Source organism: Oncorhynchus mykiss, chromosome 11, assembly GCF_013265735.2.
Source record: "Oncorhynchus mykiss isolate Arlee chromosome 11, USDA_OmykA_1.1, whole genome shotgun sequence".
Classification (NCBI taxonomy): domain Eukaryota; kingdom Metazoa; phylum Chordata; class Actinopteri; order Salmoniformes; family Salmonidae; genus Oncorhynchus; species Oncorhynchus mykiss.
The window spans coordinates 72,890,013-72,915,156 of record NC_048575.1 but is presented as its reverse complement, the minus strand read 5'-3'; the positions used below and the strand labels follow the sequence as shown (position 1 = coordinate 72,915,156).

The window sequence follows — 25,144 nt, the reverse complement described above, 5'->3', positions numbered from 1 at the left end:
AGAAGTGAGATGCACAACATTGGACATCAAGAAGAAAAGGGTTTTATTTACTTACAAAATGACAGATTTTGGTGAAATATCCCCCAATTAGTCACCCAAATCTCTGAAACATGCATTGATTGAACATTTCAGAGCAAGAAGGGAGGTCAGTGTTATTCTCATACTACACCTCTGTCTCCTGTCAGACCAGGCCTGCACTGAGCCTCGTGGATGTTTGTTCTCCAAGGAGTTGGAGCGGTTTCTTATGCCTAGATACACAGACAACATAGATCACTCAGCTACCTACAATGCAGACCAGAAAAGCCATCTCTTGACATATGAGCTGTAATAATATTCCACTATAATAAAAACTACACAGCCATCAGAAAGGGCTCAATGTAACTTGTATAAAGCCATGGATAGTTTTTAGTAGTCTTCTATAATAAATGATAACTGTGGTGTTGTGTAGTACCCTCACCTGATACGTCCTCTCCCTGCTGCTGTCTCTGCCTTAGGGGGAGGAGTGGGTGGGAGGGGCTGAAGGCTTCCCCAGGACCTCCCTTGTTACTGAAAATAATCAAAACGGCACAAACCACTTAGATTACCTACCAAGTCCACAATAATCTTTTAGCAGTAGCGTAGCAGTCAACATTCATGATCCATCTTTGCAGGATATCTCTAAGCAGCAGATCAAATTCCAATTCCATATTTGCAGGATATATTTTATCCAGGCTGTGTGAATGCATTCAGTAGGTCTTAATATATTATTTTTTGGCAAATGTTAATTCATTCAGAAGGTCTTAAGTACCAACACAGTATAAGGGATTAGCCCCTCTTACACCTTTAGTAAAGCAGATTGACCCCACATTCTCTACATTATCAGTCTCGTATTCTCACAGGGAATCACTGGAGATTTTATTGCTTGCATTTAAGAATCATAAGTAGTACGAACTAAGTGTTTTCTTCATAACCACAGACCTTACAGGCACACCAGTCAGTTGACATTATGACCTTTGCCCATCTGACCTACTGTCCCTTTAATCCAATCAGCTACTCTTTGACCATCCCTCTGAACAACCAGCACATGATAAGCAATGATCTCTGAAATGGTGGTGGTATTACAAAGCTATCCATTTATTTGGCTGGATGTACTGTGAAACATCAATTCATTAACATTGATAAACACAGTGTTGGACAAAGCAAAGGTAGAAAGTGGTGAGCTGGAAACAAAGAGGTGAGAGAACTGAGTATCAACACTAGCATTAGATCTCTACACTAGATCTCTTCATTCCTGTCTAGCTAACTAGGAGATAAATAAAACAGGTTGATGAAATGAGAAGGGTGGGTGGACAGAGAGGAAGGAGGAACTTACAGAGGGTCAGAGCCTTCAGCAGGGTACAGGGAGTACCTGCCATCAGGGCTGCTCTGGGCAGAAACAGACAGCGAGGCCTCTGGGATGCCAGGGGTAACCTGAAAGCTGCGCTTGGTGGCGTTGGAGATGGGCACTGAGGGGCGGGCACTCTTCGGCTGAGCCATGGCTCGGGCTGTTGTGAGAGAAGTGGAGGTGTCAATCAAAAGAGAGGTGGGTAAGAGGTGGAGAATAATGTAACCAGTGTACTTAAAACTGATCATCCTACCGATCCTCAACTTCGGCGATGTCGTTTACAAAATAGCCTCCAACACTCTACTCAACGAATTGGATGCAGTCCATCACAGTGCCATCCGTTTTGTCACCAAAGCCCCATATACTACCCACCACTGCAACCTGTACACACTCATTGGCTGGCCCTTACTTCATACTCGTCGCCAAACCTACTGGCTCCAGGTCATCGACAAGTCTTTGATAGGTAAAGCACCATCTTATCTCAGCTCACTGGTCACCATAGCAGCACCCAACCGTAGCACGCGCTCCAGCAGGTATATCTCACTGGTCACCCCCAAAGCCAATTCCGTCTTTGGCCGCCTTTCCTTCCAGTTCTCTGCTGCCAATGACTTGAACGAACTGCAAAAATCACTGAAGCTGGAGACACTCCCTCACTAGCTTTAAGCACCAGCAGTCAGAGCAGCCCACAGATCACTGGACCTGTACATAGCCCATCTGTAAATAGCCAATCCAACTACCTCATCCCCAAACTGCATTTATTTATCTTGCTCCATTGCACCCCAGTATCTCTGCACATTATCACTCCAGCGTTTAATTGGTATATTGTAATTACTTCGCCACCATGGCCTATTTATTGCCTTACCGCCCTTATCTTACCTCATTTGCACACACTGTATATATACTTTTTCTACTGTATGTTTGTTTATTCCATGTGTAACTCTGTGTTGTTGTATGTGTTGAACTGCTTTGCTTTATCTTGGCCAGGTCGCAGTTGTAAATAAGAACTTGTTCTCAATTAGCCTACCTGGTTAAATAAAGGTGTTCTCAACTAGCCTACCTGGTTAAATAAAGGTGTTCAACTAGCCTACCTGGTTAAATAAAGGTGTTCTCAACTAGCCTACCTGGTTAAATAAAGGTGTTCTCAACTAGCCTACCTGGTTAAATAAAGGTGTTCTCAACTAGCCTACCTGGTTAAATAAAGGTGTTCTCAACTAGCCTACCTGGTTAAATAAAGGTGTTCTCAACTAGCCTACCTGGTTAAATAAAGGTGTTCAACTAGCCTACCTGGTTAAATAAAGGTGTTCTCAACTAGCCTACCTGGTTAAATAAAGGTGTTCAACTAGCCTACCTGGTTAAATAAAGGTGTTCAACTAGCCTACCTGGTTAAATAAAGGTGAAATAAATACAAATATACAAAACTGCAGCTGCCTATTTTAACTTCTGGTCAAGTTCATCCAAAACCAATACTATTATTATTATCAGCTAAATTTAAACACTATATATTAGACTATTGACATTGCATGGGGATCATTTACACATTTGCATTGAAATGTCATTGGAGGAAATGAAAATAAAGACACTCCAGTTGAACCACATGTTCTGTAAGGAGGTCCTAAAATACTCCTTTTCCCTCTCCTGCCTGTCCTGATTTGTTGATCCATCCCATTCAGACCACAACACACCCATAGAGATGATCCTCACCATCTCTGAACTCCTCCATCCTGGGTTGGACAAACTCTGGCTTGACAGTCTCAAACCACCAGAAGAGCTCAGCGATGAACACCATCACATTGTGCTGAATAGTGAAAACAAGAACCACGTTAGAGAAACTCAACTACAATGACATACAACACGTTACCAAAACCATCAATGAATCAAGTGCTTCCTTAGAAACACAGAAAAACAAAATCCTCAAAGTTAGTGACGGGGGAAACACACAGCTACAGGGAAACACACAGCTACAGGGAAAAACACAGTGAAAAACACAGCTACAGGGAAACACACAGCTACAGGGAAACACACAGCTACAGGGAAACACACAGCTACAGGGAAAAACACACTGAAAAACACAGCTACAGGGAAAAACACACTGAAAAACACAGCTACAGGGAAAAACACACTGAAAAACACACTGAAAAACACAGCTACAGTGAAAAACACGCGGAAAAACACAGCTACAGTGAAAAACACAGAAAAACACAGCTACAGGGAAAAACACAGCTACAGGGAAAAACACAGCTACAGGGAAAAACACACTGAAAAACACACTGAAAAACACAGCTACAGTGAAAAACACGCGGAAAAACACAGCTACAGTGAAAAACACAGCTACAGGGAAAAACACAGCTACAGGGAAAAACACAGCTACAGGGACGACAAATACCAAAGGACTTATTTACCTTGAGAACCAGTGGAGAGTAGAGCATATCTTCCATGGTTAGGTAGAAGCTCTTGTTGAGATATTCATTTGAGAATTGCTTGAGCAGCTGGATGTTGTACAGACTGTCAGCTATGGAGGTCACCTCCTTCAGACAGATATCTGATACAGAGGTCAAAAAGGTCAGGATGGAGCTCATTGACCTGATGTTTAGTAATGTCACATGCAATCCTCCTTGGCAGTCAGGGCACAACACAGATTTAATGTCTAATGTCCACAACATAGATCTGGAGTAGAGCTCAATGGACCATTTCAATTACAAAACAGGTTAAAGACATGATTTTACTAATTGTTTGAGGTCAGACAAAATTTGGGATTCCTGACCAATCAGGGAGAAAAAAGGATAGATTTAACATCTAATGATGAAACCCCAGTTTGTTGAGGACAGATGTCGTCCCATGATGTACCGTGGAGCTTCATGTGGTCGGGGCAGTAATAGTGGACCACGGTGAGGAGGGCGGCGCCGTCACACACGTCCCTCATCAGATCCTCCAGCAGGGGGAAGAAGGGCAGCTGGCGGCCCAAGGTGTTCTCCCTGCGGTACCTCACCTGACCACCAGGGGAAGGGAGCGAGTCAGAGGGGAATACAAAGAGATAAGGCTGGCTTATTATAGGCTCCAATCCAGAGGAGAATGACTGCCCTCTCTCACTTAAGCCAATAAATTCAAGGCTGACCACAGTACTGCAGACATTGTTTGCAGAAAATGTTCCCCCATTACAATGATGGAGAAAATGGCAAACTGTGGACAATCTTCATGTAAATAAATACACATTTTCGAAGACAATTATGGTCCCAATAACTGCTTCTATTACACCAGATGTTCTTGAACAGATTATAATAAAATCACTCACACAAGAAGTTTAATTGAGTTGCTAATGGCAGCCTGCAGTACCCCGGTCAGACTTCAACTTGAAATATTCAATGAGGGGGCAGCACTGAGCTAGTCAGCAACGTCACTTCCTGGAGTAGCTCAAACCGCCAACACATGTTACGTCTACAAAAACCTCCAATATGATACGCCATCTTAACAGACTCCCTTGGCTTCAAATGACCTATCGAGTCTTCACATGTGTATGAATGTGTCACGTGATCCATGGCTTTGTCCAGTCATATACACAGTCATGGCCTACATCATATAGCCTAGTGCTTATTCAGTAGAAGGCAACGTTTAGAAGGATGAAAATGTCATGACTAGAGCAGACATGATGCCCTCGTGGAAAACACAGAATAATTTCTGGTCTAGATAATGAACTATCTGAATTAATTCAGTGGCATTCCCTGAATAAGCCCCAGTCTGTGTTTAGGTGGGTGGAGATGAGTGGGGTGGTCCTTTATAGCAGGGATTCACAAACTTTTTGGGGCCAGAGACCCCTTTTGTGATGGCAAGTTCATTAGGGATCCCCTCATAATCAGAACACAACTCGAGTGAGATAAAAATAGCATACAAGAGTTGTACTCTGTCTCGGGCCCTGGAAAGGAACATTTTAAATCCCTTGGCATCAGAGAGAAAATGTTGCAGTTGTCAAGCTACATTAATATCCTGAAATTCTACACATTTTGCCATGAGGAAGAGAAAACTTAGCCATTTTAAAACTTAAATTCCAGTGCAGAGTTGAAAAATGTACAACTGGTGAAGTTCTGTGGATACCAATATCCCTGTGAGTCTCCCAGGACCATGTTGTAAGGTTAAGAACATTAATTTGATTCATATACAGTTTCACTGTTTAACACCTGCTACACTTATTCCACAGATTACTTGAACAAAGTAATCTGTTGTTTTTTTTTGGGGGGGGGGGGGGATCTGGCCACGGACCCCCTGTAGACCCCACTTTGAGAACCCCTGCTTTATAGAGCGGTGATATGGAGCCATGGTTGGCCTGACACCCACCCCTCTCTGGGTATGCGGTGTCACTGTCAGCATAGTCAAACCAGGCAACTGGTACAGAGGGAGGCACATGGGAATCACTGGCCCACTTCTGCTGGCTAACGGTGTTGTGGAACCCTCCCTGTGTTAGCCTATTGAGTTCATCACTGCTGTAGTCTACTAGCCAGGCCAGTACGGTACTTATGGCTCCAGCTGAACCATACTAAACATTTACTGCAACAATTAACCATGTTACTACATGCACTGTCTGCAATCTGACGACACATTTTTAGGGCATAATAAGGGTAACTACGATAATACAACACACCTCGAATACTATTCTGACACCATTATGCTAATTCTACATGGGTAACTACCATAATACAAAACACTAACAGTTGAAGTCGGAAGTTTAAACACACACCTAGGTTGGAGTCATTAAAACTCATTTGTCAATCACTCCACAAATTTCTTGTTAACAAACTATAGTTCTGGCAAGTCAGTTAGGACATCTACTTTATGCATGAATTATTATTTTTTTCCAACAATTGTTTAGACACATTATTTGACTGTATCACAATTCCAGTGGGTCAGAAGTTAACTGTGCCTTTAAACAACTTGGAAAATTCTAGAAGATTATGTCATGTTTTAGAAGCTTCTGATAGGCTTATTGACTTCATTTGAGTCAATTGGAGGTGTACCTGTGGATGTATTTCAAGGCCTACCTTCAAACTCCGTGCCTCTTTGCTTGACATCATGGGAAAATCAAAAGAAATCAGCCAAGACCTCAGAAAAAAAAACTGTAGACCTCCACAAGTCTGGTTCATCCTTGGGAGCAATTTCCAAACGCCTGAAGGTACCACGTTCATCTGTACAAACAATAGTACGCATGTATAAACACCATGGGACCGCGCAGCCGTCATACCGCTCAGGAAGGAGATGCGTTCTATCTCCTAGAGATGAACGTACTTTGGTGCGAGAGGTGCAAATCAATCCCAGAACAACAGCAAAGGACCTTGTGAAGCGCAGGTACAAAAGTATCTATATCCACAGTAAAATGAGTCCTATATCAACATAACCTGAAAGGCCGCTCAGCAAGGAAGAAACCACTGCTCCAAAACCGCCATAAAAAAACCAGACTACGGTTTGCAACTGCACATGGGAACAAAGATCGTAATTTTTGGAGAAATGTCCTCTGATCTGATGAAACAAAAATAGAACTGTATGGCCACAATGACCATAGTTATGTTTGGAGGGAAAAGGGGGATGCTTGAAAGCCAAAGAACACCATCCCAACCGTGAAGCACGGGGGTGGCAGCATCATGTTGTGGGGGTGCTTTGCTGCAGGAGGGACTGGTGCACTTAACAAAATAAATGGCATCATGAGGAAGGACAATTATGTGGATATATTGAAGCAACATCTCAAGACATCAGTCAGGAAGTTAAAGCTTGGTCACAAATGGGTCTTCCAAATGGACAATGACCCCAAGCATACTTCCAAAGTTGTGGCAAAATGGCTTAAGAACAACAAAGTCAAGGTATTGGAGTGTCCATCACAAAGCCCTGAACTCAGTCCCATAGAAAATTGGTGGGCAGAACTGAAAAAGTGTGTGCAAGCAAGGATCCTACAAACCTGACTCAGTTACACCAGCTCTGTCAGAAGGAATGGGCCAAAATTCACCCAACACATTTTTGGAAGGTTGTGGAAGGCTACCCAAAACGTTTGACCCAAGTTTAAATTATTTAAGGCAATGCTACCAAATACTAATTGAGTGTATGTACACTTCTGACCCACTGGGAATGTGATGAAAAAAATAAAAGCTGAAATAAATAAAGTGCTGATCCTAACTGACCTAAAACAGGAATTGTGAAAAACTGGGTTTAAATGTACTTGGCTGAGGTGTATGTAAACTTCGACTTCAACTGTATCTCAAATACTATTCTGACACCAATATGCTAACTCTATAAGGGTAACTGGAGAACAACTAGACAACTAGGACTAAAAGGTTTCCCATCCACCCTACAGAAGGAACAGAAGTGAGAGGTCTATAGAGGATAAGGACTACTGGAACTGTACCACTATGGAGGGCTCCAGCTCCTCTGGCTCCAGCATGCATTGGGCCAAGGCGTGCATGAAATCAGACTGAGACACACACAGACAGCAGAGAGTAAGAAGGAGACCTTGGGCAAGTATAAAGACACCATGAGGGGCCAGGGAGAGACCACATGGGCATAGCAGACAGCATAGGAGGGGTGGGCATGACAGATTTTGCGGGCACGGGTGGCAATGGCGCCAACATCTCAGCATAAGCAAATCATGAAAGCAGGGGCTGAGAGATGTATTCACAACTCTCTCGCTCTCACCCAGACATCTCTTCACACACTGTCACTCTCTCAAACACACCATCTATCATGATTGCACATAGTCTGCAGGGGCTTGAAATGAAAGGTCCAAAATGTAGTTCAGCAAATTACCAAAACCACCGGACAACAACAGTGTGACATTCTTAACACAAAGATACCAGCCTCCTCCCACTGGCTGGCTGACTCACTGGCTACAAGCAGCACAGAATGGGCTTGGATGAGCCACAATGGTGCGGTGTGCACATCGACACAGAACTATGCGTGCAAGGGGGAGGAGGGGGGGATTACTAGCAGCCAACTTACAGGTACTAGTTTCCAATACCATTTGGAGGGAGACTATCCAAGTAGCAAGGAAGGGGGGGGTGGGGGGGGGGGGGCAGACAGGAAGAATAGGAGCAAAAAAGGTCAATAGGTCAGAGGTCACAGACAGGATTGGATCTGCTTCTGGGTTAAGGGTTAGGAGAAAAAGTTCAATCAGGATTCAACCCCAACTGGCAGGAGATAAAGAGCTCTGTAGACTTGGACCACATCTCTGTTGAAAAGGATGTCATCTCCATGAGACTAATCTGAATAAATACAAATACATTGTTTTTTTAAACTGCAATTATTCTTGCAATGTGTCCTGGAGCCATGGACTGAAGTCCAGAGACTTGATGCATCGAGAGCAGCAATCGCCTGTAAGGATGCATCAAAATAGCTCCATGGGGGCCATTTTGGCTCTAGCGCTTCAGTTTCCTTGTTCTCCCTCTGTGGGAGTGCCATGAGATCTGTGGGTCTCCAGCCTTACCTTCTGGTGACTGGGAGACTCCAGCGGGTGCTGCTTGACCTTCAGCTCTCTCTCTGTGATCTCCCTCATCTTCAGGTTCACCTGGAACAAAAGCAACATTCACTCAGTTCCTCTTTTTTCTGAATGTCTCAGGCTTATGATCGATGTCGGCCGCTGACAGACAAGGTTACGGAGTCCACAGGAAAGAGAGTTTGTGTTCCCACCATACCTTGTTGATCCAGAAGACCATGGCGTCCTCCAGGTCAAAGGGCAGCTCCTTGGAGGCGCTAAAGGTGGAGAAGCGTTTGACGCAGGCCACCACCTTCTCTATGCTGATCATCTCCACAGTGTAGGCCATCATTAGGGCATCGATCATGGGCATGTGGGCACTCTGGAGGAAGGATGAGGGCACAGATTAGGTCAGAAAAACAAACGCTGTAAAAGGTAGGTCATCGTGGGGGCATACAGTAGGTCTAGTTCAGGAATGAAAACACCAGGGTGTTGATCAAGCATGGCTATGTAGTTACTGTGTTGTGGCAGGCAGAGCCAGAAAAACAATCACGTTATGCCAAAATCAGTGCATCGACTATGGGCACAGGACACTGTGTGAGAGGAGAGATGGGAAAGAACAGGTCACAAGACAGACACGATTTACAGTTGAACATCAGGGCATCGATCATGGGCATTGCGGATGGGTGGGTAGAGACAATTATTATGTTTTATTATTATTTATTTATTTTTAAAATCGGGAATATGTGGGCACATGAGGACATGATGCCCACAGAACAGTATAATTAAGGGGTGACTGAACAATCCTCAGGGTATCAAACAATGACGCAGCTCAAAATAAACTGCCATGTTGGCTTTGTTTCCTCGTCTCCTGACCATCTGACCTCACTGATGTACTTACAGATGATCCTTATCCAATAGAAAGACTGAGGGAGGAACCCCACCATGACATTAGAGGTCACTTCAGTCTGTCCAATCAATCAGCCTTAATACCTCACACAGGGGGACAGATGTGACCTACAACAAAAGACTGTTCAATGCATCATTATCTGTGTTGTAGGTCACATCTGTCCCCCTGTGTGAGGTATTAAGGCTGATTAAGTCATGATACATTTCTTTCAGCAAATTGTGACCCAAAACTAACAATGACCAGGTAAAAAAGTAACGAAATAAAGAGACGTATTCCGCAATCCAAAGAAAGGACAGGCGGGTGGCTAGACAGCCTGCCATGCCGCCTTGTGGACAACGACTCCCACTGTTAGGGCGGGAAGACAAGTAACTCTTCAGTATATCCATTTTCTTAGGCAGGAGTATAATTCCCTGAAATGTGACCTATGAATCTAGGTGTGGAGTTAACACACAGTACACCCTAGCCTAGCCAGTTAGAGCATGCCTGACCCAAAACACACTGCTGAACACACACACACACACACCTTCCAGCACTAATCCTACTGAGGGAAATGGAGGACAGATCCTGATTAGCTCACAATAGGAAAGGAGAACAGCTATTCAGAGCCCTCAGTGATAGGCCCCAACGATGTTACACAAGCATTACTCAACACTCAGCCTCAGATCCCTACTCTAATGAGGCATAAGCAACACACACAACCACTGCCTGAGATTTAAATTTAAAAAAAACACGCACCCTTCCACCTAGCGACTAGTTAGTTGTAGACTATTTCAAAAACAGGACGCTGTGTCTCTTCAAAGAAGAGGGACTTAAAATGATGAAGAAAACAGCCCGACTGATGTGCTTGAGTTACAACACAATGAATATGCCAGAAACACACACCCTTCGTCTTCCCTTCACCAAACCTGTCAGAGACAAACCCAGGAGTGTATGGTTGGACTACTGTTATATTACCCCAAGCCGTCTCAAGTGTCCCAAGTCAAGTGCTGAGCAATTAACATTTTTTTTCTTCAGTTAAATAACTAATTGACCAAATTGATTCAGATTTTTCTGAGCACAACACGCCGTTTCACTAGAGAGAAATCACATCATTCACGAGAGTGGAACACTGGGCTGAAGGGAGTTAGAAAATATTCAGCATAGATCAGTGCAGAAACATGGTAATTAACTGCAAAGGCCATAATGCATAGCGCCCCCCCCCCCCCCCATCTCAGACAGAGATGGATACACTTTTGCCTGCTATGTTAGGTTAGATTCAAACAGACTGCATGAAAGAGGAATGTACAGTCGCGGCCAAAAGTTTTGATGAATTGCAATTAATTGCAAATGAACTGAATCCCCCCCAAAAACATTTCCACTTCATTTCAGCCCTGCCACAAAAGGACCAGCTGACATCATGTCAGTGATTCTCTCGTTAACACAGGTGTGAGTGTTGATGAGGACAAGGCTAGAGATCACTCCGTCATGCTGATTGAGTTTGAATAACAGACTGGAAGCTTCAAAAGGAGGGTGGTGCTTGGAATCATTGTTCTTCCTCTGTCATCCATGGTTACCAGCAAGGAAACACGTGTCGTCATCATTGCTTTGCACAAAAAAGGGCTTCACAGGCAAGGATATTGCTGCCAGTAAGATTGCACCTAAATCAACCATTTATCGGATCATCAAGAACTTCAAGGAGAGCGGTTCAATTGTTGTGAAGAAGGCTTCAGGGAGCACCAGAAAGTTCAGCAAGCGCCAGGACCGTCTCCTAAAGTTGATTCAGCTGAGGGATCGGGGCACCACCAGTACAGAGCTTGCTCAGGAATGGCAGCAGGCAGGTGTGAGTGCATCTGCACGCACAGTGAGGCGAAGACTTTTGGAGGATGGCCTGGTGTCAAGAAGGGCAGCAAAGAAGCCACTTCTCTCCAGGAAAAACATCAGGGACAGACTGATAATTCTGCAAAAGGTACAGGGATTGGACTGCTGAGGACTGGAGTCAAGTCATTTTCTCTGATGAATCCCCTTTCCGGTTGTTTGGGGCATCCGGAAAAAAGCTTGTCTGGAGAAGACAAGGTGAGCGCTACCATCAGTCCTGTGTCATGCCAACAGTAAAGCATCCTGAGACCATTCATGTGTGGGGTTGCTTCTCAGCCAAGGGAGTGGGCTCTCTCACAATTTTGCCTAAGAACACAGCCATGAATAAAGAATGGTACCAACAGGTCCTCCGAGAGCAACTTCTCCCAACCATCCAGGAACAGTTTGGTGACGAACAATGCCTTTTCCAGCATTATGGAGCACCTTGCCATAAGGCAAAAGTGATAACTAAGTGGCTCGGGGAACAAAACATTGATATTTTGGGTCCATGGCCAAGAAACTCCCTAGACCTTAATCCCATGGAGAACTTGTGGTCAATCCTCAAGAGGCGGGTGGACAAACAAAACCCCACAAATTCTGACAAACTCCAAGCATTGATTATGCAAGAATAGCATGCCCAGAAGTTAATTGACAGCATGCCAGGGCGGATTGCAGATGTCTTGAAAAAGAAGGGTCAACATTGCAAATATTGACTCTTTGCATCAACTTCATGTAATTGTCAATAAAAGCCTTTGACACTTATGAAATGCTTATAATTATACTTCAGTATCTGACATAAATATCTAGACACTGAAGTAGCAAACTGAAATTAATGTGTTGTTCTCAAAACTTTTGGCCGCGACTGTACACAAAAACAACGAGATCGGGATAGACAGAGTTCGTGAAAGTATGCCTTATCTACTTCGAAGAACTAATAAAATGATTGTCTGACAGCTCTGCAGCATGCAAAGGCAGGTCAGCTTAGCGAAATAGGATGATTATTTTTTATTTAAAAGCTACAATATGTAACTTTATAGGCAACCTGACCAAATTCAAAGAAATGTGAGTTATAGATATTTCATCCCCTTTGAACACAAGTCTAAGAATAGCTAGATCTGTTCTGTGTGCTATTTCTATGCTACCCGTTCTATTATATAATTTTTGCATCTTACTTTCAGTTTTGTACACCAGCTTCAAAATCAGCTAAATATACAAGATTTTTGGTTATGGAAAATATATTTCACAGCGGTTTAGATCTTTAACTAAGTAAATTAAGAACAAATTCGTATTTACAATGACGGCCTACCAAGAGGTAAAAAGCCTCCTGCGGGGACATATCACGACAAGAGAGAGATCACTACATAAAAAAAAGAAAGAGACCAAAGCATGGCAGCAAAGCCCATACAGAATGGGAAGAAGAGAGAACAGTGCCTGGCAGTTTGGTTGCTACTGCCTGAGAAGAGATGAAATGGTGACTTAAGGAATTAAAAATAAGAAAGTATCCAAATAAGAACTAAGTAATATACACAACTGAAATATTGTATTATTTCATAGTGATTTCCTATTGGATCTACCCAATGTGGGCCTGACAGATACAATGGAATATTTTCTGTGTTTTGGCAATTTGAATTTTCACTATTTTTGCCATTGTATTTCCATTAAAAAGCTCTAAAATGATTTTAATGTCATTATTTAATAATGGATTTAATGTCAACAAAAAAAGATGAAGAAACCAAAATGGAGAACAAACCAATTGTTTTATAATCCAATTGAAACCAAACCAACAAATTACTAATCACTCAGCACTAATCCGGTTTCTATAGTCTCTGTCCCCCTAGTCTCCCCCTGTCCATCCCTCTAGTGTCCCCCTAGTCTCCCCCTGTCCATCCCTCTAGTGTCCCCCTAGTCTCCCCCTGTCCATCCCTCTAGTGTCCCCCTAGTCTAGAAATGTATTTCTTCCAAGCTGTGTGAGTCGACTCAGGAGATGGTACACTGCTGTTTCATTACTCCCAGCTGATCCCTCGCTATCAGTGCCCTCTAGGAAGTACGAGTCAAACAGGAGGCAGAGAAGGTATCTCTTACACACACACACGATGGGAGTGAGCCCAGAGGCTGCACATGGTAAACACAGGCATTGCCATGGAAACACCTCCTTGCAGACTCCTTGCAACACAGTGGGGGGGGGGTTCACCCTCACACAGGCCTAGTCTAGTCTGTCAAAGACAACCACTTCACTCTACTCAGGAATTTAGACTAAACATGTGTTTGTCTGACTTCTTCCACAGAGCCTTGCCCGGATTATAAACCAGCCCGTCTGTCTGTCACTGGGCTAGATGTCGGCTCGCTCTTGGCTGGTCGCTCGACAGAAGCAAGCCACCTTGGCGACAACGCGAGTCTCCATGGCATTGGCAGTGTATAATGTATTCAAGCCAACAAGTACCATGCAGTGATGCTACTGTAAGTGCTTTCAGTGAAATTGAGAGAGGTTATTGGATCTCTTATGAAAGGAAATGCTTGTGCAATATATACAACTGAATGTGACATGTAGGGAGGGAGTGGTGTTCATTCCGTATGCTGAGTGGAGTTGTTGCTGTACTATTTTATTTATTACATTTATTTATCCTTTATTTAACTAGGCGAGTCAGTTAAGAACAAATTCTTATTTACAATGACAGCTTACCCCGGCCAAACCCTACCCTAACCCGGACGACGCAGGGCAATAGTCCTAAAGTCAATAGTCCTAAAAACTAGGCTGGTTGGATGGATGAGAACTAGGTTACATGAGAGATGGTGAATCAATCATTATGAAACTGCTGCACCCTACTTTGCATATTGACCAGACATGGAAAATGTCACTGTTAGGGACAAGGGTACACTACAGGAGAGTGGAAAAAAGTAGTGGAGGAACCCCACTGGGTCATTCAGCACATTTTAGGCCTAACTTCAGACTGTTCTCTCTCTCTCTCTGTGTATCCTTCCCTATCCAGCTGGTAGAAAATGATGGTCAAAGAAGTAACTGAATCAGTTTTCACATGATCCACAGAAACCAGACTGTGCCAAAAAGCTGTGTTGTAAAGCCTACAGACGACATGCTCTCTGGCCCAGTTCTATGCCTTTATATGGATATGAATCAGAGTCGAATTTGAATCTCCAAGGTAGCCAACGATAAGGAAATAGCTAAGCGGTCTGGAACCAAATTTAATAGGTTGGGAAAAACCACCCAAATGAAAATTGAGTTAGAACACTATGATGAGTCGCCATGGTTTCAACAAAGACTAGAACGTTTTAGTTACCATGGGTTTAAAGGCTGTTTGATGAAGTCCAATAGACGACAGGTATGTATTCGAGTGTTCAGTGTAGTGTGATAGATGTCAGTGTGATAGAGAGAACAGAACAATGGCTACTTTCACTAGTTAAAGTAAGAAGACGAGAGCAGGAACAGAGCTGCTGCTGCAGGCAGAAACAGCTCTCGCTCTCTATGTAGGACTACACACAGAATAGCCAACCAGAAGGCTGAGCTTCTTGACTCTCTCTCATCCATGGCCAGCTAAAGGACAACAGCTTTTCAGACTTTATTTATGTCTGTTTTGCACTGGGACTAACTCATTTTCAAGACAGCTCTCGTCCACAAATCATGAGCAGCCTCTGGCAATGACTCCCATAAAGCACCACGTGCTTATCAAACTAGTTCCACCACCACAAAGTGTCCCTCCCTACTTCCTAGTCCATGAAGAGGACATTGGATGCATCTTTCCGTCATCTGTCCTCATGCGAGAGACCTAGCCGCCTGGCTCGTAGGCATCAGCCCAATTGCTTTGGTCTCTCCAGTGTTTTCACTGTAGATTAAGGAGACAAGGAGAGCCACTTGAGCCAATTGAGATGCAGCTGAATTGCCTTCACTCTGCATAGCTTTTCATCACCCCCTACACAGTCACACACACACAGTCTTTCCACTCACCATTTTGATGGGCACACAGGAGAGGTCAGCATCTCTGACAGGGGCGTCATCACTCTCCATGACGTAGATCCCTTTACGGCTGAGGGCCTGGATGACTGACATGTGTGACTGCAGCGAGGCGGCCTGGTCTGCCTTCAGGATGAGGGCACACACCCGGCAGTACAGCTCACAGGACAGCAGCAGCTGGAGGACGGGAGGCTTGATGTGCTCCTGGTCATACTGGTCTGTGTAGAACGGATCCCTCAGGTCCTCTGGGATGTGGTCTGGAAGGGGGGGGGGGGTTAGTGATGGATATGATGCATGGTGTTGGTCCTAACATATATAGACAGGATGGGTTCCACTCCCTACATCTAGTTGTGTTGCTACTCGCATGAAAATATTTGGTTGCTATTGGTTTCAATGGAATATTTTGGTGCTTGCAGCCCTGTGCCTACTTCAGGAAGAATCTAGGGGAAACGCTGCTGTGATGACTAATATGCATACACAGGGTTACAATAAGAGTATGTCATTTTGTGGATAGCCAAATGTGAAATACGTGCTTTACTTTAAAAAGGGAAGATCTAGCCTAATCTTTCAACAATGAAAGGGAACGTGGCAACAGCATGTGCTCGCAGAGTAAAAATATGTGTTCTGCAAGGTTTCAGTTTACTCTGTAAATACAGGCTAGTCATGGCTTGGAACTGACAGTAACACTGGTGAGAGAAGAGCTAGGTTCTCAGGTTACTAGTCTGAAACAATGTCTTTGCAGTTTCCACCACAAAGGAGGAAAACAAACAATGACCTATGAAGGGTCTGTTTTGCATTTTTCACTGACTCATATCAAACCAGAAGTCACCATATTAGGCTAAATGGTGATGGGAATCCGATCATGATAATTTATGTCTGTTGCGGTCATACTCCTAACAGGAAACACACAATCCGTAAACATTGAAGCAGAGGAATAGAATGAAGGATACCCTCGTAGCCCATTGCATGTGACAAGCCCAGCCCACGCACAAGTGCCCACTCTCAGAAAGGTGTGATGATCTTCGGGACAAAAATAGCCCAGCTAACCTCCATTATTCAGACATTGTTATTTAAGCTGTGGCTGTGAAGCTGCGCAAACAGAAATAATGCTGTCCGAGAAAAAAAATAATAATAATAAAACGTGTATTTTTCCAGACACATCGTATGTGTTTTAATCAAATCGACTATATGCACTGAGCTTGTCTGATGCTTTAAGCACAAAGTTTGAATTAATATTTAAAGACACAAATGATTTGAAGGAGTTTAGCAATTGATTTGAATGTGCCGGGCCGGGCTCAGCCGTAATGTGACTAGCACCCGTTGTCCCGCACTCCTCCCTGCTGCAGCGACCACCACAGACCATCAAAGTGTTTATCACGCTGTCCGTGTTACTGAAGCTGCAACAGTCATTTCTGACTGAAAATTTCTGCTACCAAAATCCCTCATTTGTTTGTTTTGGAAAAATATTCCCTATTCGTTAGACCCTTGCTCTCTTTACATGATAACATAGATGAATTGCAAGCATGTGACCAAAGACCTAGTCGCTTGGGAATAGTACTAGAGAACGTTGGTTATGTAATTATTACTCCAGAATGTCAGTTATACCAGAAGACGATTCAGACGAGATTCGTTTTTTCCAAACTGCCCACCCATCATTAAAAAAAAAAAATCCAATAAATTGACAGTTATGACAGAAGCCTGGAAGTTTTTATTCTAGGCATGAAGATACAGAATTTCAACAGGTCCAGGTGATGGGGCCACACTGATAAATCCAGCTTGGTTCTCAAGTTTCGAAACCATACCAAACCATATTTCCTATAGTGTCCCCATTATATTTGAATTGAGGAAGTGTGATCATAATCATTATGATATTTTAGCGATCCGCAGCACATCCTAAACGCACTTCCTAAAATAAGTAATTTATAGACCAAAACATTTTAACATAAAACAATGATTGGTTCAGTTGGTCTGGACTAGACCAAAAACCAGTGTCTGTGGAAATCAAGGCCAATCCAGAACTGCACCAAAAAAAAAAAAGAGACGGGATTAACGAGGTGTCCAGTGTTGCCTGACATTTTATTTTTTATAAATGCCCATCTATGTGGTAAGCTGACCGTTTGTAAAAACACCAAAAAATTACATTTGGACCAAAAAAAGATATCCAAAAGCTTACAAGCCCATCCATTGCTTGTCGCTCGCGGAATCAGTAGGCTATTAAAACAAACACTCAAACAGGAAACAAAAGCAGGATCTGTCTTATTTCTGTAGATGTATTGATGATTTATAAAGCCAGTAACATTTAACAGTTAGACTATTGATTATAGCCCTAATTAAGTTGGGGGTTCTCTCTCCTGACTTTTCTTAGACAATAAGACAAGGGCTGTTTCCTCATCTCCTCATTCTGCTGCTGCCCCCACAGCATTGTTCTCAACACAATATGCTGGTTAAGTTTGCTATTATGCAAATGTCAACATGGTCTAGGAAAAGGTGCCAATTCAACAGAGCACTGATGAGTTTCAGAACCGTGGACAGCGACCGCTATCCAACACGGGAGGGAGCGCATTTATTATACATTTTTTATGGTGTTTGTGTTGCACCATTGTTCTTATGTAATATAACCATATCCAATTTAGCCCGTCTTAGACTGATGGATTATGCCATCCCCACGGCCTACACAATGGATCAGTCCACCCAGTGTGAATCAGACCAGTGTCTTGTACACAATATATTTTTGTTGTTTCCCCCCCCCCCCCCCACCCCCCTTCTACTGCTCGACTAAAGAAGTCTCAGTCGACTAACAGCCTATTGACCAAACAGTCGACTAAATGGGGTCAGTCCTAAACAGAACAGACATCTCCATAACACCACATCTGACAGAGGCAGATCTCTCCACCAACCAATCAGCAACACAGCAGTTACACCAGGCAGATTTGGATTCTACGGTCATCCTTAGCACAGTCTAAATGTGGCTCAATGTTATTAGCCGTAGGCCTAGGGAGGGATAATAAGCCTAGGATCGGATAACAATGGGTCATACGTGTGGAGGAACCTCTGTCTGTGCATTACAACAGACTAGACTGATTAGAGATGAAAAAAAAGCATCCACATATGCAATAAGCCTGATGTACATTAACAGTTTAAGAGTCAGTCATTCTGAGAGAGAGACAGACACAGAGGTGTGTGTGTGGTACTGTGTATAATGCATTAAAACAGATGAGGTGGTTGTGTGAAAACAAAAGGCATGTGCCATGGCTGGAAACCAGGGTGGCTGGAAACCAGGGTGGCTGGAAACCAGGGTGGCTGGAAACCAGGGTGGCTGGAAACCAGGGTGGCTGGAAACCAGGGTGGCTGGAAACCAGGGTGGCTGGAAACCAGGGTGGCTGGAAACCAGGGTGGCTGGAAACCAGGGTGGCTGGAAATCAGGGTGGGTCTTCACATATGAATTCCCCCTGGAGACAGTGATACTGTGTGGCAGCAGCTGCCCCCCTCCTGCCACAGTGGGCTGAAGTATCTAACTACTGGGACAGGGAGTGAGCCCAGCATGGCAAACACACTCTTTCTCTCCATTGCCAGGACCGGCTATAATGCAACCCCCAATTACTATCAGACTAGACAGGAGAGCACCAGCTTGCCCCAGCGGGTACCATTCCGACTGGCTGGTAGGCACTGTGATGTGAGGAGCGGGGCCAGCCAGATCTGTGTATGCACTGGGGGGCAAATTCTAACACACGGCGCAAGCATGCACTCACATAGAAGACACAAACACACGCTCAGAAACAGATACACAGGCATGCTCACACGTGACGCAGCCACCTGCATGCAGGTTCCCACTCGCATACACACACCTGCCCCACAATCTGAGGGGCGAGGATGTATTGTCTCAGCCTGCCCGCCCATCCCTAGTTCCTGCCATGTTATAGAGCCAGACCAGCATCTGTGAAGCAGCATTAGCAATACACTCCACTACTGCCATATGTAAAAAATACATTAAAAAAAACACAATCCCCAAATGGGGGATGCCAATTACTGCTGCACCTGTGCACAGGCAGTCCCCAAAATCCCCAAGGCTACTGTACAATCCACTCCCTCTATTATCAAACTGTGTTTCACCCCCAGTTAATCTTTGGGCAATGAGTTCTGTTCCCATGTCTTTAGCTAATACAGCTTAGATGTTGTGAGTGCTAGTGTACTCTGTCTGCCTGCATGGCTGTTAGCCACAACCCTTAGAGCCACAGATGACAGACAGTGGGGAGATTCCTCCGGAGGGAGAGAGAAGAGAGGCAGTGTTCGTTCGTCATCAGGACAAAAGCCTATTACTGTTTCTGAGCTCTCTGGGACCACAGCTCTCTGTTAGCGGAACACAGGGACTAGGCATGAAGAAAAAACAAGGAGAACAGAATGAAAACAGGAGCATGGCATTCCATCACAGATTTGAATGGTATTCATATGGATCACTTGTTTGCTGTGTGCAGGCATGTGTCTGAGTGACATTATGAAGTCACTGTAATGACAGCAGAAACCAAAATGCTAGGATGACAAAATGAAACCTAGGCTTAGAAAACACTGTAGATCAGCGTTTCCCATACTCGGTCCTCGGGACCCCAAGGGGTGCCCACAGCTGATTCAAACGATCAAATGAGTTTATTATTTGAAATCAGCTGTGTATTGCTAGGGCAAAAAATAAACATGCACCCATTGGGGTCACAAGGACAGAGTTTGGGGAAACCCTGATGTAGACAAACTGAAAAGGTGCAGGTGCTTGTGTAACCAGTGTGAAATGCCTAGCTAATTAGTGGTGACGTAACTCGCTCGGAGACCTTGAAGCATTTGTTTCCCTTGCTCTGCAAGAGCCGAGGCTTTTGTGGGGAAAAAGGTAACGATCCTTCAAGGGTGACTGTTGATGTGTGCAGAGGTTCCATGGTTCAAGCCCAGGTTGGGAAGAGTAGAGGGACAGAAGCAACAGTGTCACACTTTCAGTACAATTAATATCTTACAGGGAGGTGATGGGCATTTTTAGTTTCGTACTGGCCTTTCTTGAATCCAGAAATAACAATAGGAAAGGCAATCCAAAGAGCCATGTTAGGAAAACAATGGATAGTGCATATGGTGGGAAATTGCAAGATGATGTTATAATAGTTTTATTGCATCAAATGGTTGTTTTAGGCAACAGAATAGAGGATTCTTATAACTATTGTGTGTGTTCTACTGAGGATGGGCCTCTGGGAGATTTACCATGTCTTTTGGGTGATAAAACCTAAAGAGCATTCCAGAGCATGAGTTAATGTTGCTGTTCTATACCGTACCAGGGAGACATGGCTCCAGTATGGAGTTGGGGGGGACAGACACTGGTCTCTACACAATGATACTGTCTGCTGTGTATTATAGGTATCTTTCATACAAATCTTAACCTTGTGACCTATTCTATACATCAGTTTTTCGTCATGTAGGTTGAAAGGGGTGAATCTTGGCTATAAAATACCTTTGTACTTTTGTCTCGGGTTCTCAACGAATCATCTGAGCGTGATTTGTCAACCAGCCATCATTATCGTAGAGCACTCATTCGATTCACTTTATATATGTGTGCGTTGTATTGACCTGCTCCCTTATTAATAAGTGATTCAAGATTTAGTTTAAGTATAACTGATTTGTGTGATACATTTTCCTCTCATTTAACAGTGAAGAAATTAACCACTGCACGCGGCACCATTATGTTCTTCCAGTGACAACACACACAGACGACACTTCATTGACATGACTGTTTAGAAATATAAAATGCATAGCCAGAGCAAGTGCTCCAAGTGAAATTAGGTCACGCGTCGCTCACATGACAGGTTTTCTCCACTAGTGACAGGCAACCCTAGCTGTAGGATATGTGGAATGAATTACACCTCACAGTGCCACAAGTAGTCAGCTGGCTTCTCCACAACATCTTAGCATGTCTTCTGCATGGAACCAAAGCCACAGGCCTTCAATAGCAAAGCTAGGCCTAATTGCTGTTCTACGGGTCGCTACCTGGCCTAGCTTTGCTATTGAAGGCCGGTGGCTTCGGTTCCATGCAGAAGACATGCTAAGATGCTGTGGAGGAGCCAGCTGGCAATGCTTGTGGCACTGTGAGGTGTAATTCATTCCACATATCCTCCAGTTAATTATGCAGTTGGGGATAAGTGATGTGTTACAGTGTGACAGACATGGGAATCTTGCAATACAAAAATCAAGAAACATCAAAATACCTTGACTGTTTTGCTCTGAAGAACCTAGAACATTTTAGAAAATAGAGTAACTTTTTACAAAAGTCCAGGTTTTTGTTTGGTCTAATGATGTTGACATCATTACAGATAAATAAAGGTGAAATAAAACAATAAAACCGCAAGTCAGCAACATTGTCACTCTTGATAAGAGTGACAAGGACTGATATCTTGCTCTGCATTTGCCATGACATGATGAGTCTGACAGTCAGTGGATTTATTCAGCAGTTTTCCTGTGAGTCCAGTCTCACTGTACTGCGAAAGGCCACTGCACAAAAACAATCAGATAATTTGCCAAGTCATACAGGGACAGTCAGCTCTGCACACGAAGCATTTTGATGCATAATAACTGAGAAAATCTAGACAATACATTCCATTCGGCTTGGTTCTGCCATCAAGGCCTGTTCCAATAAGGGCTCATTAGGCCAAGCCCAACTGCAGACTGTTAGTCTGAGGTGTGGATGAACACAAAGACACATTTCCCGTCTAACAACATTTGGGCCCAACCCTGCCACTAGATGGGGCAACTGTGTCTTCCTTGAGAAGTGTTGTGTTTCTTTGTCATTAAAAACCTACATATATCTCCATAATGCTTTGGATCACAGCAGAGGGTAAAATCCTGAAGTATCTGTGTGAGAACAGCAAAGGGTTAATATTTGCACCAAGGCATTGGAGTTGTGTAGCTATGTGACAGGTGATTATTTTGGACCTTTTAAATACCCAATTCATTGTCCCTCTCTCTCTCTGTGTGTGTGTGTGTGTGTGTGTGTGTGTGTGTGTGTGTGTGTGTGTGTGTGTGTGTGTGTGTGTGTGTGTGTGTGTGTGAGAGAGAGACAGAACTTACCAATGCTGTATGCCTTGGCGAACAGCCATCGCAGGTTGGCATCTATTTTTGCTCTGGCCGAGTCGTACATTTCCAAAGGCACAATCTCTATTGTCCCTTCACCAGCTGAATCCATGTTTCTTCGGGTGCCATCCGCACCACCACACAGATCTACATCCATCCTTACAAAAACATGTCACATAAATTCACAATATGAAACATACAAATCAAATTGTATTTGTCACATGCCCGAATACAACAGGTGTAGTAGACCTTACAGTGAAATGCTTACTTACAAGCCCTTAATCTGTCAACGCAGTTAAGAAAAACACAACAAAAAAATATCAATAAAAGTAACAAATAATTAAAGAGCTGCAGTAAAATAACAATAGCGAGGCTATATACAGGGGGGTACCGGTACAGTCAATGTGCGGGGGCACCGGTTAGTCGAGATAATAGGTACATGAAACTAGAGTTATTAAAGTGACTATACTAAATGACTATAGTCATTTCATTCGAGTATTACGTTAGTTACTAGCGAGCCACTGAGGAATTGTTAACTAACTAACCCACAAGTAAAATGGAAGAACTTAGCTAGCTAGCCCGGTTCATGCTTGCATGTTAGCGAACTTAGCATTGGGCGCCCATTCATTAGACAGGTGGCTAACTTTAGCTAGCTAACTGTCAAACTGGATTGTTTCGTTGAATCTGGGTTGTACAGCATTTACAAAATAGCCTTACTGGCCAAGTTAGAAAGCACCTTGGCCAACACAGCTAACTTAAATCGATTTTAATACAGTTAGCTGGCTAGTCAGATAGCTAGACAAGTCCAGCTTTATGCTAGGTTACAATAACTGGATGAATCGAACTGACATTCACTAACTTAAACAGTATTTTTTGAAAATACATGAAAAAAAAACTATGTAACGTAAATCAACCCTTTAGATCGGTCAGTATAAAATGTAACATAATGACTTTGTTATGCAATTGCCCAAGCAAAGCCCAAGCACCACATCGTAGCAGCAGCGAGATGAACGAACGGTCTCCTCCCCAGCAACAAAACCCAATTTGCGGCCTGTCTGACAACCGCGCCACGGGAAACCCAGGATAAGCGTTTACTACCAATGCCAGACATAAATGTACAGAGTTTACGAAAGACAGTAACGTACCTGATTATTCCCGGTTTATCCTTCAATTTGATGACTCATTTTAGGTCGAAGAAATTAACGTATTAGTGAGAAGCACCTTATGTACCTCTGTATCCGCGCTTTCCCATAAATCGAATTATCTGTCTGTCTGTTAGCATAAGTAGCTAACCACTGCGCCTGCGCGGATGCTAATACTATCATGCAACCACATACACACAACCCAGAGCAAGATTCAAAGTAACCATTCATTAAAAAAGAAGGGCGTAAGAAGGTATATGAAACAATGTTAGATGTTTGTTTGCAAAAATTCATCAGAAATGAACCAGCCCATGTGCCCATACCATAACAACTTGCTCTCTTTTGAGAGGACTCTCTAGAAATTGTATGAAACAGTTTAATTAAAAACGATGCATTTGTTAATAAGTACTTCATATGAGTCAATCAATCATAGTGTATACTGAATTAGGTGGCCTGTTGAAAAAAAAATGCTAAAGTAAAAGGGGATTGCCTCAGTGTGGAAAAATCTCCCTCTTGTGGTAATGCTTTTAGTTTTAGGTTTCACAGTTGATTGAGTTTGAAACTACAAGGTGAAAGCTAGAATGCTTAATTGAAGCAAGAGCAAAGCGGTCTCCCAGCCTCTGTTTTGGTATAAAGCTACCGGATGGGATAAACGTAACCACTCTCAAATTCATAGGTAGAGCTATGGATGCATGTATGGGGCTGCGCTGGAGCGGGTCGAGAGCTTCATGTTCCTCGGTGTCCACATCACAAAGGAATTAACATGGTCCACAGACACCCACACAGATGTGAAGAGGGCATGACATCGCCTCTTCCCTCTAAGGAGTCTGAAAAGATTTGGCATGTGCCCTCAGATCCTGAAAGTTCTACAGCTGCACAATTGAGAGCATCTTGACTGGCTGCATCACCACTTGGTACGGCAACTGCAGTGCATCCGACCACAAGGTGTTACAGAGGGTAGTGAGTACGACCCAGTACATCACTGGGGCCAAGCTGCTTGCCATCCAGGACCTCAATACCAGGCGATGTCAGAGGAAGGACCAAAAAATTGTCAAAGCCATAGACTGTTCTCTCTGCAACCGTACAGCAAGCAATACCGATGCACCAAGTCTGGAACCAACAGGACCTTGAACAGATTCTACCCCCAAGCCATAAGACTGCTAAACAAGGCTGCTAAATAGCTAACCAAGTGGCTACCCAGACTACCTGCATTTAACCTTTTTTTAACTAACTCTCTTGCATTGACATAATGCACACACACTTGACTCTACCCACACACACTCACACGTACAGTGCTTAAACTGACATCTCAACACACACATATACACACACACACAAACATACACACACACACACACACACACACACACACACACACAAACACACACACACACACACA

The 25,144-nt window shown here is 43.6% G+C and overlaps 1 protein-coding gene across 1 annotated transcript in view; it reads right to left on the bottom strand.

The window, feature by feature from the left end:
* The window catches only part of LOC110536365 (calmodulin-regulated spectrin-associated protein 1-B), a 30,565-nt gene extending 6,653 nt beyond the window's left edge, over nucleotides 1-23,912 (bottom strand). The window contains exons 1-11 of the mRNA XM_036936269.1: nucleotides 23,749-23,912; nucleotides 22,601-22,761; nucleotides 15,506-15,768; nucleotides 9,025-9,186; nucleotides 8,817-8,897; nucleotides 4,208-4,349; nucleotides 3,763-3,902; nucleotides 3,065-3,158; nucleotides 1,352-1,523; nucleotides 458-546; nucleotides 170-248 (exon numbers count right to left, since the gene is read on the bottom strand). Of these exons, the coding sequence (XP_036792164.1) occupies nucleotides 170-248; nucleotides 458-546; nucleotides 1,352-1,523; nucleotides 3,065-3,158; nucleotides 3,763-3,902; nucleotides 4,208-4,349; nucleotides 8,817-8,897; nucleotides 9,025-9,186; nucleotides 15,506-15,768; nucleotides 22,601-22,760 (1,382 nt within the window). The 5' untranslated portion in view covers nucleotide 22,761; nucleotides 23,749-23,912. The remainder of the gene's footprint in view (nucleotides 1-169; nucleotides 249-457; nucleotides 547-1,351; nucleotides 1,524-3,064; nucleotides 3,159-3,762; nucleotides 3,903-4,207; nucleotides 4,350-8,816; nucleotides 8,898-9,024; nucleotides 9,187-15,505; nucleotides 15,769-22,600; nucleotides 22,762-23,748) is intronic.
* Nucleotides 23,913-25,144: the final 1,232 nt, after the last annotated feature.